This window comes from Pleuronectes platessa, chromosome 6, assembly GCF_947347685.1.
Source record: "Pleuronectes platessa chromosome 6, fPlePla1.1, whole genome shotgun sequence".
NCBI classification, from domain to species: domain Eukaryota; kingdom Metazoa; phylum Chordata; class Actinopteri; order Pleuronectiformes; family Pleuronectidae; genus Pleuronectes; species Pleuronectes platessa.
In genome coordinates this window covers 7,637,441-7,649,476 of record NC_070631.1, presented here as the reverse complement: position 1 = coordinate 7,649,476, position 12,036 = coordinate 7,637,441, and the positions used below count along the sequence as shown (strand labels likewise).

General features: G+C 40.4%; 1 protein-coding gene across 1 annotated transcript; it reads left to right on the top strand.

The window, feature by feature from the left end:
• Positions 1 to 347: 347 nt before the first annotated feature.
• LOC128441786 (desmoglein-2.1-like) lies at positions 348 to 2,079 on the top strand. The gene is made up of 4 exons (XM_053423875.1): positions 348 to 442; positions 797 to 835; positions 925 to 1,008; positions 1,316 to 2,079. Exons 1-4 carry the CDS (start codon positions 383 to 385, stop codon positions 1,532 to 1,534), a joined length of 402 nt encoding a protein of 133 aa, XP_053279850.1. The 5' UTR covers positions 348 to 382; the 3' UTR covers positions 1,535 to 2,079.
• Positions 2,080 to 12,036: the final 9,957 nt, after the last annotated feature.

Here is a 12,036-nt window from a genome sequence, read left to right as displayed (position 1 = left end):
TAGCCAGATACCAGACATGTTAAGTAACCTGGAGAACCTGCAAGGAGGGACTGCTTACACATTTTATAGGGGTCTGCTAAACACATTTTCTCTGCTCAAATAGATTTACAGAGCGGATCAGGTCATGATCCACAATGTGGGAAAATACAACACCGCAGGGTCCATCATGTTGAGTAATAAATAGTTTTCTGGGTTTGAGAGTCTATAAAGCAAAGACTTGTGACCCATGGATTTTAAAGGAATGGTTTAAAGTAGCACAAGTTGTTAAAATGAGGATTTCTGATAAAACGTCTGTAGTTGTAACAGGCCTTGTTCTTGTTCTACTATGCTCCTCCAGCCCCGAGTTAACCTTAATGTGTGTCACTGACAGAGTCATTCTAACATGAGCGCAATGGAAATGCATCAGTGGGAAACTCGCAGATTTCTTGGAGGGCAGAGCATGGTGAGTGCACACTTGTGATTTATTAATTTGTGTTATGATTAACAATTCGCTGTCTCTGGCCATTTTATATATATATACTTCTGTTTATGCACAGACTTGTTTCACCGTTTTAAGAGAGTAAAATTAATCATTTGATTGGGAAACTAATCAACTTTGATGGTCTCCACTGGTCGTAATGGTGTTTGAGCGCAGAACCAGGAAACTCATTGCTTAAAATATGTTTTGGATTTTGTAATGGCGCTCGATCCAGAGGCAAATGTCCTAAAAACATTTACAGAAAGAGAGCTACAAAAAGATTGTGAAGGCAGAAGGTAGAAGAATGAATATGCTTTGTACTTGTTTTCGTCCATTTAGAACTTATCAAGGAAAACAAGCAGGAGCAACAGCTACCAGGTAAGTGGTGCTTTCTAATGATGGAACTTCCTTTCATAAGTAGGCAAAAATGTCTCTCACTTGTTAACAAGGCTTTTTTTTAAACCCAGGTACCCATGAAGGGAGGCTCCAGCAGGTACATGCAGTATTTCAGCATGCGGTCAAATATATTCCTTCCTGATCTCATCGAAAGGGTAAGATCACACAGAGCTGAACGCCAGGCATCCTCTCTTAATGCTTTCATAAGGCACTTGTCTTAACTGATTATCAAATTCAACAAGCTGTACAGGTTGCAGAGCACTGACTGATGGTAGGGACACAACAATGATTTAGTGAATGAGAATAAATTCAATAATAAGCATATGCAGGACATGGATGACAACGAAATCCCTATGATGTTTTACTGCCTTTGCCTTAAGCAATATAAGAAAGAGCCACACTGAGTGTCTTTGCACATTCATTCAGCTGACCTAGAAAATCAATTTTTACTAAATTCCACAGAAAGTCCACTTGGTTGATGGAGACAATATCGACCACCCGATGCATCAGCCCTTTGAATATGACTATGAGGGTCAGGACAGCAAATGCCAGTCACTGGATAAGCTGTCCCTCAGCAACCTGGGAGATGATACAGAGTTTCTGAATGATTTAGGGCCAAAGTTCATGACCTTGGGCAACATCTGTCACCAAACAGCTCCAGACAACAACACACAGATTTGAGGGTCACAGCTGGAATATGAGTTTTACATCAAGTAAGGCACTCGTCTTTACCCTGCACGCCAGCATGGCAGTGTGTGTGTGTGTGTGTGTGTGTGTGTGTGTGTGTGTGTGTGTGTGTGTGTGTGTGTGTGTGTGTGTGTGTGTGTGTGTGTGTGTGTGTGTGTGTGTGTGTGTGTGTGTGTGTGTGTGTGTGTGTGTGTGTGTGTGTGTTTGTGTGTGTGTACATGTACACACAGACCGCCAACAACGCAGGGGCGTATTTTCATCAAACTTATTTCCAGGTGATTAGTTTTTGGAGCAGATCAGTCAAAGGTCAATGTCAAAGTCGACAAAAATATGTTGCATAAGGACACATTTCCTAACATAACTCTCTGAATAATAGTACAACATATTATGTTGATCAGAAAATGATGCCCCATCCTATGATGTCATTTGATAGGTGTCATGAAGAAGTCAGAAAATGACATCATGAGTAGTTCATTCTAGTTTAATGAAGTTAATTTCGTTAATTTTTTCGAGCTTTCCCTGCATCCTTTAGGACTATAGACATGACTGGAGGCTTGTATCGATAGAAAATTAATTTATAATCATATGGTAGGAATGACGTCATAATGAAGACACTATGAAGTCAGAAAATAACGTGATATAGTGTAGTAACACATTCATTTTTGCAAAACAATAACATAAGAATCAGGAATCAAACAAATCTACATACTAGTTTAAATAAACCAATCATTCGTCATCATATTGTATTAATGACGTAGGTGCATGTTCAGGTTAATCATCGCCCCTTTCAGGGTTTTCCATGCCATGCTTGTGACTATGATTAAGATCCAGATGGATATTAATATATTAATATGTACTGCAAAGTTTAGATTTTGTACTTTTACATTACGCACTTAAACATCTTACCTGCAGTTTCAGCACCTCCAAGCAAATTGCACATTCGGTTGATTTATGAAATGAAAAGAAATAAATACACAATCACAAAATACACGTTAGAATAAGCCTCTCCTTTAACAGTAATGCACTGTTTCTGCAGTCCTAAAATATGTCTTCCTCGTACTATACCACCTTGGATTTGTGCCCAAACTTTTGCAAATGCCACACTTAGTTTCAGTTCTAATTATCTTAAAGCTGTTTTAATGTCTGTGTGGTTTAAATGTGGCATTTGCACCGGGGCCCTTTAACCTTTGCACTCAACTGTATTTTTACAGATCCAAATATTTTATCGTGAAATGATATGAAACAAGGATTTTGTGTCATAGGCTTTACTTTGATTGGTTGAAGATTGATGGAATGCAGTGAAATAATTGTCATGCTCTGGTGATTTTGAATCTGTGTATTTGTAAAGTTACTGGGTGTGTTGGCTTTCTTTTTTTTTGGTACTTTGCTGCAATGAGAGGGTTGAAACGCCTCAGTGCAAACCTGTTTTTCTGTCACTGGAGGTTTTGTCAGTATTTAGGGCCTGAGCACTGACAGGGGCTGCATGAAGTAAGGCCCTATTCAAATTGTAATTTATTATAATTTTTTTTACTACAATATTAAGAACCTAATAGAAGGTTAACTGTGGATACTGGGAACAGTTATGGTGCATGCAATGTTTTATTTCTGGAAGCGATTTATTTCCAAGAGCACCATTTTATAAGAGTTTCTTGTTTGTGACAGACCAGCAGAGATTTGACTGGTTGACAGCTCCTGACTACACGGCCAAGAGGGCAAACTGTGCAGGGCCCATTCATCGTCCCTTTGTGTTTTCAGATGATCTACATGAGGCAGAAATGAGTAAAATCAAACCTTTTCCTCTGCTTACCATTAATCGTTTGCCGACGGTTTACAGTATCATGAAAGGAGCTGTGATTGTAACTGCATGCTGTTTTTGTTCTTGTCAATGAGGATTTCATAGTTTTTCGAACCTGTAACTACAAAGTGTTGCATTACGGAACGTATCAGCACCTGAAGCCAAGTTACTGCTCTCGTCCAAGTGAGACGTAATCTGACAGTTGAGTGTTTGTCACGTTGAGAGTGAGGGATTTCCTTGTTTATGCCGTCTACAACATGTGTGTTTGTGTGGGTGTGTCAGGGTGTGGGTGTGTGGATGTGTACGGTAGATGTGGACCATCAACATTAAAAGACAACAATTTTGCAGTGTTATTAATGTTGTGCATCTCTTACCCACTCCGACATCTTGCTGTGGACTGAATAAAAATAAGGCAGACGTTAAACCAGTTGAATTTGGTGTATGTGGTTTTCTGTCTTTCTTTTCCTTACTAGCTGTGGTTTCTAAACCCCCTCAGAGCAGTTCAAAATTAAACGTGACATAAAAAGGAATGCTAAAAATGCCTACAAAAACAGAGCTCTCCAAACTCCAAGTTTAAATAAGAATTGCATCACTTCCCATGTCAACATGTAAAAATCCTGAAAATGCAGATTTGAGGAACTTTGGCCCAGGACCATTGAAACATCTTGATGACCCCAGTCTTACTCTGCTTTCGAACAAGTGAACACCAGTGTGACTGATCCAACAATATCCTCAAAGTCAACATTAGTTGATCCCTCCTTCCTAGTTCTACCTGTTTGTCACCCTCCAGTTTTCAAAAATCACTATAGCTCGAGTCAACTTCCGCTTGTCATCTGTGAAATAACACATTTAAAGCTCAGAGAGCGTGTTCTCATCTACTCATTACCCATATACAGGAGGCATCTCGGCCTCAACAATACCTCAGCTGATAGTGTTGGAGTCATGCACAATCGCAACATCTACTACAGAAGGAGGTTTGAACTCTGGCAAGTGTTCAGCATGACCCTGTTTAAACATGGTGTCAACATCAGTGATCCTTTCACAAGTGGACAGCTTTTACAGGCTTGGACACACCCTAGATGCATTGAGGACGGATTAGAGGTCATTTGTCATAAGTCAGACCACATTCACAGGTGGTCTGGGGAGGCGTGTGGCCCCATTCTTTTAGCTGAGTGAACACAAATATGTCCTGGGCTCCAATAAACAACCGCCTATACTAAACAGACCTGCGACAGTTTACTCAAGAAAGTATTTTTTACACTTCTCAGCACCCATATATTGAACTATTTGCGGCCACCACCACAATAATAATATGACTTTAAAATCAATGCATATAATAATGTTTCACTGTAAAGCTATGCGTATTGTTTCGCTAAACCCCTCCTAGCTCCATTCTCTCACAGACACATTGACAATGGAGTCATACATATAGTTGACATGGCTCCAAAAACATGATTTGGTCCTTGCAAACAGAGCTGAAGTGCTTGCCTATTTGCAAATGGGGCGTGGAAGTGAAATCTGATCATGAGTAGTTACAGGACACACATTCATAGTGGGTTTTAATGTGAAAAGGGCTAACTTACAGCATCCACACCTGTGCGAGATGCAATCGCTAAACTTATCATCTGAGTAGTTGAGATCAAAATGAATGCCATGTTCAAAGAGGGTGGGGTCAGCCCCCTGAGTAATGAGTGCTCATGTAATGTCTGTACACCAGGCCTATTCAACTAGCGGCCCCACGGTCAGATACGGCCCATTTGAATTTAACTATGGCCCGCAAAACTGCATGCAAATCAGTGTAGCTTGGTAAGAAAACATATAACTAACGGACATGCCTCTTATATACTTTGAGACATCTAACCCAGAGCCATTGAGTTGCACTGTTGCCTCAACCAAACCTGTATGGTTATGTCTTTATTAGTGCTGTCAAACGATTAAAATGTTAATCGCGATTAATCGCATTTATGTCATAGTTAACTCAAAATTAATCGTGATTAAACGCACATTTTTATCTATTCTAAATGTCCCTATTCTAAAAAATAGTTTTTGTTTTAATCAAGATGGAAAAGTGGATTGGCTTGCTTTATGCAAATGTTTTATTTTATTGAAAAACAACATTGCCAGACAAGGTGGTACAAAATAAAATTATAAAGTGCACATTTCAGGTAAACCATTGCTTAATATTTTCTTTTTTTCAAGTTTGCTGTGAACATAGCAGTCAGGCCTCTCAACCAGACAAGCAACAAAATAACAAACAAACAAAACACACATTCAAGTGTCGGCCTACTTTGAAATAAATTAAACACAGAACTTTGTAGGGCTATTTGAGTCCCCCCCATATTTGTGGAAAATGTATGAAATAAGAAGTACCATATTTTGAAATAAATAAAAACATATAGCTGCAGCCTAATAGCCTAATAATATATATTTTAGGTTGGCAGTCGTAGCCCCGCGTATGCAGATTTTACACTGCATCATTCATCAGGTGGTACTGTGCGCAAAGCTCAGCGGCGATCTGAAAAAACACCATGGACACTGTTATGAACCTTGTGAATTTCATCCGCTCAACCTCCAGCTACATCGCCTCTTCCGTATGTTGCTTGCTGACGCATCTGCAGAGCACACTGACTTGCTGGTTCATAGGGATGTCAGGTGGCTCAGCAAAGGAAAGGTTTTAGCTCGTTTCTGTGAACTCTGCCAGGAGATTTTGTCTTTCCTTTGCACGTGTAAACACAAACGGGCAGCACACTTCTAGGAGCGCATGTTGGATTAACAGTTTATGGCAGAAGTCCACGTTCTGTGTGTCATTTTTGGACACTTGAACACTTTGAATCGGGAATTTCAGGGGCGGGAAAAGTCTACCGCTGATTTGGTTGAGAGGCTGTGCGCCTTCAAAACAAAGTTAGCGATTTTCACATCAGACCTAATGGCAGAAAGGTTGGTGCAATTCTTGAGTGCAGCACCTGGGGCATACATAACACTAGTCATGACAAACTTTATGAGAAAACTGACTGATAACTTCACTGAGAGATTCAAAGGCTTCAGTATTACTATTGAGGTACTGCAGTTTGCTTGTGACCCAATCTCCATCAAACCTGAGGCAGACTTCTGTGTAAAAGCAAAAGAGGTTATGTCCTGCATTGATGAGAGCATCCTTCAGATGGAAATGGTTGATGTCAAGTCCTCATTTGCTCTAAAGCAGAAGTTGTTCTCTGAGGCTACAGTGAATTTTTGGAGTAACCATGTTAGCCAATACCAGTACCCCACAATCAGGAAAGTGGTGCTGCTAATACTTACAATGTTTGGATCCACCTACACATGTGAGTCTAGCTTTTCTCACATGAATGCTATGAAGACAAGGGCACGTTTCTCCATGACCAATAAAAAGCTATATGAGTATCTCAGGGTTGCCCTAACTACTTAGGAGCCAAACTATGTTGAAATTGCCAAATCAAGGCAATGTAATTTCTCTCACTGAGTCAAACAGGCTCAAAACAACAAAGTTCTGATAAATTAAGCTAGTTGAGTAGTAGTAGTAAAATACTCTGACTGAGGCATGTGATGCTATCAAACTGAAAATTCAAAGACTACAAATCTGTTTTATGGTTCAGCAGGCTCCATTTTGGTTTGTCTGGAGTTTTAGTTTTTATCTTTAACAAATATGGCCATGAACCTGCTATACGCACCTTATTTTTGGCTTGTTTATGAGTCGGCCCATTTTTTGTTAATCTTGTGGATGCTGTTTAACCAGATTCATCTGGCTGTTTGTGTTTATGGATATGAACCTGCAAAGCACCTTATTTCTGCTTGGAAATGTTGTTGAAGACTTATTTACTATTATTGTGATGGATACTGTTTCCAGATGTTCACTTTACATTGTGCACCTTGGGGATATGGACCTGCTGTAACTAACTAATTTCTGAGTGGAATGGTTTTTGATCCTGTACAGGCTTATTTATTGTTAATCTGATATCTGAATACTATTATACTATTTTCAAATTGTCTTCTTCATTTGTGGATATGGACATGTCAGAAAAACACTGTCTAATTTTTGGTTTATGTTTTTTATGTAACTTTTGCACTTCTGTATCAAAGCTTGATAGCCATCCTGTGTTTTGGAATGGAATGAAAGTCTGTAACTGACTATACAAAGTGAAAGAAAAGAGATGCGTGTGTGACTGTTTACCTGTGGAAATATACATTGCTGTTTCTCATTTTTAGCCATTGATTGATAAACATTCTGTGCAACCCTCACACCCCCGTGAATTTCTTATTTGGCCCACTTGCTACTGAAGTTATATAGCCCTGCTGTACACTGAGTCATCGTTAGTTGGAAAGTCAAACTTACTTAGGAGCTGGTCTGAAGACATTGCAAGATTGATCTATGGTGTAGTTTAGTTCCATCGTGATACAGTAGTTGTACGGATTCTAGTTTATCATCTTCCAGACATTAGATGTTATATTGAGTGAATTTTACAACGAGGACGACCAGTGTGGATTGGGAACACATTCATCTGAGGTCCTGAATACTGAAACATAACAGCCACCTTGCCAAATTCTGTATTGTACTTCTATTAGCCTTCTGAGTAGTAAGCACATTGTGAATCATAATTATGTTATCTTTCTTCATTCTTTTGTGACAGATCGCTGAACACATTTAATCAAAACAAACATTCACTCTGTCCTTGATCTATTGTTGCAGACTGTTCCCTAAATTCTCAGGTAGCATCACCTTGAAGGGAGAGGTGGTACGTAGGCGGGTTAGTACTAAAACTTGCCAATTACTGTTGCCTGTGACAACCTAGAAACAGTCATGCTCTCATTATTTGAAAAGATCCAGTGTGTGTGTATGGTAATGCTATACTGAATGTATGTGACTGGTTGAATGAGTGAGAGTGACGTATAATGTGTCAGTGACTTTAAGATGTTCACCCAGTCACTAACCAATACTTACAGGACATGAATCTGGGATATTTTAATGTATATATGAGAATGACATGTTATCCCCTGAGACGTGCCATGTTTCCCAGTACACCCTGCGTTCACTTTAGTCACTATTCACAAAAACACTCATGACGCTCATCTCCACAGGCAGGGGCGCCGAAAAGGGGGGGTAAAGGAGACGGATTCTAGGGGCCCATGATGGAGGGGGGCCCAGAGAGGCCCCTAATGATGATGAAGTTATAATACAGAAAAAATAATGACACTAAGTTATTAACTAACATATAATCACACATGTTTTATTTTCCATGTCCTGGTAACAATTCCTTTATTTGTTTTGGAAGCATCAACCCCTGCAGGGCCCCCCCTTCCCCCCCTCTATTTACGTAAAATGGTTCAGTCCGACTGGATCAGCTGCAGCCGGTAGCGCACCGGCGATTTGTCACAGACAGCGTGCCACAGCGGGCAAAGCGGAGGAGACTGCAGTATGCCTCAAAAATCAGGCAGCCAAAAAAGAAAGGAAAATAAATTAAGAGAGGAGCCTGTGAAGGGTCGACAATATGTCACCCAGTATTTCCAAAAAAAAGGTGGGTTTGTTGTGGTGGAAAGTTATGGATATTAACTTTGTCCCTTGCTGTGGTCTATAAGCTAGCTCACTTTTCTCACCATGTTAGCTCAAGAAAACTCTGGATTTTTACATTTTACTGCTATATTAGTTAAATAATCAATCCAGTCAAACATTTATCAAGCTGTTCTTATTCAATAATAGTTGATCTTCCCTCTGTCAAAATGATGCCTCATTCTGAACAGAGTCAAGTGCACCAGAAGCTGCAGCAGCTGTCTGTCAGCCCCCAACTCCCCCTGCCCCTGAATCAGCCCCAGTGCCCCCACATGAGGAAGGAGGTGAGCAGCTGTGTGTGTTGAAATAATAATAATAATAATAATAATAATACATAATATAATACAAAATATAATACATTTTACTACAGTCTCAAAACAATACAAAGATGAAGGTAATTCATTAATTAAAATGAATTAAATAAAAGGCATTTTGAACAATTTTAATGGTTTAAAAAGCATAAACCCTTTTAAAAAATGAAATAGAAGACGTGCAGTAAGAACAGAGGAGAAACTTCTGTGGTGTGTGCAGCAGACTGGGGTGACTGCTCTCAGTCCAATCAGAGAAGTTTACATGTTGGTGACTATGCTATTACAAATAGTTATATTATAGGAAATCCTATATAATTAATGTATGTCATGTACACTCTACAGAGCCAGGTCCAGGACCCTCTTCTGGTTTGTCAGGGAGGGATGTGGAGGAAGTGGAGGAAGAGATGGAAGAGGGTACAGATGACAGTGAGAGTGCAGAAACACAGGCGACAGAGAGTGAGGGCGAAGAAGTTGAAAGGAATTCAGAGGAGGATGGACTGAATACAGAAAGAGCCAGAAAGACAACAGAGAGGCAGGAAGAACAACAAGCTGATGTTCAGGTCTTGGAAAGGGAAGAAGATCATTTGACTGATGACCCTGGTTTCTGGCCAGCAGCTTTAACTGATCAGGATAGGGAGAAGATAGTAAGGAAATTGGCCATGAGAGAGAAAGAAGTAGAAATGCCATGTGATTCAAAGGGGAAGCCATTCCCTGACTACCTGAATTATACAAAGGCAGCAAATAAAACAGAAAAGGTAAACAGAGACTGGCTGACTTTTAGTCAAAGTAATAATTCACTTTATTGCATACCATGTGTGCTTTTCTCCCATGTACAGAAAAAGCCTTCCACTAGTGCACTGACCAGTCAAAATGGGTATAAAATGTGTGATGTGAAGTGGCATCGAATGTACAATAAATTCCCAGTCCATGAGAGGAGTGAGGCACATAGAGATTGCTACTTAAGATGGAAAAATCTGCAAGGATCTGTAATGAAAGATAGAGGTGTGGATTCTCTGTTAAATAAGGAGTTGCAAACAGAAATAGAGAAAAATAGAGCCATCTTGGAGAGACTCTTAGACGTAACCCTACACTTGGCCTCAAGAAACCTGCCTTTCAGGGGCAAAACCAAAGACCTAGATGACATTCATAATGGCAATGTCCTAGGCACACTGGAGCTCTTGTCACATTATGATCCTCTGCTGAAAGAGCACTTTCAAAAAATCAGGGACAACAAACAAAAACAAAAAGAAGGAAAAGGAACCAGCCTAACACATTATCTTAGCTCTGACAGTCAGAATGAGTTTATCAACTTATGTGGACGACGAGTTCTGAAAAGAATTCTGCAGGAACGGGAGGATGCCATATATTATGCTGTCATCTGTGATGCCACACCAGACATTTCCCATACGGAGCAAAATGTGGTGCTACTATGGTATGTTAAATATGACAAAGAAAAAGATGAGTGGGAAATTACGGAGAGGTTCCTTGAATTCAGGGATTTTCTCAAAAAGACGGGGAGTGAGATCGCAGAGATGATTGATGCAGTTCTTCGTGACCATGGGATAGACATCGGTGATTGCAGAGGGCAGGGCTATGACAACGGGGCTAACATGTCAGGGAAAATAAAGGGAGTCCAAGCTCAAATACTGAAGAAAAACAAGCTGCCTACTTATTCACCATGTGCCTCCCACACATTAAATCTTGTTGGTGTGCATGCTGCACAGTCAAGCCCAGAGGTATCCACATTTTTCGGCTGCATAAATCGCCTGTACACATTTGTAAGTGGCAGCCCAGAGCGTTGGGCCATCAAGGATTGAGGCTGTTAAACCTGTGGCAAAGCACCTACCTTCTGTCCTCAAATCCCTTGATAGCATAGTTATGACATGCAGTCTCACCAGTGAAGCAAGATCAGAAGCTAATGGTTTGAGGAAATACTTCATGTCATTTGATGCTGTTGTTCTTCTCACTGTCTGGCTGAAGGTACTGCAAAGTATTGACAACAGGAATGTTATTCTCCAGTCAGGAAAAATATCACTTGACATAGAAGCAGCCAATATCAGAGACTTGACAGAAGAGATGCAGTCTCTAAGAGATGCATGGGACACTCTCCTAGCTGAGGCAAAGTTGATAGCTGGGGAAATTAATGTTACACCTCAGTTAAGCAAGGAGTCCAGCCGCCAGAAGAAAAGGCGGAGATTCCATGATGAAACCGCTGAAGAGGAGACAACTCAGGAGAGTTCAGAAACAGTGTTTCGGAACACTGTGTTTTATACAGCCATGGACAGTATCATCAGTGACTTGGACACTAGGTTCCGGGGCATTGCACATATTGTCAACGAGTTTTCTGCTGTTCTGAAAGTTGGGCAGATTAGTGAGGGCAAAATCTCTTCTGTGTGCCAACCACTGATCACAAAGTATTCTAGTGATCTTACTCCTGATTTTGAAAATCAAGTAAGACACCTAAACAGTGTATATGCAGCCAACTTCCCCCCTAACCTGTCCCCTCTTGAACTCCTGAATGCAATTTGTAAGCTGCAGCTGCAAAGCATCTTTGGAGAAGTGTGCATCGCCTTGCGCATATTTCGCACCCTGCCAGTTACTGTTGCTGGTGGTGAGAGAGCGTTCAGTAAACTAAAAATGATAAAAAACTATTTGAGGTCCACAATGTCTCAGGAAAGACTTTGCAGTCTTGCCATGCTGTCAATTGAGAGTCAGTTGGCTAGAAAGCTGGACTTCAAAGACCTGATAAGTGATTTTGCACATGAGAAGGCTCGGCGTTGGGCTTTTGGTGAGAAGAGTTGAGCAAGGACCAGTGATTGAAAGGTTGCAA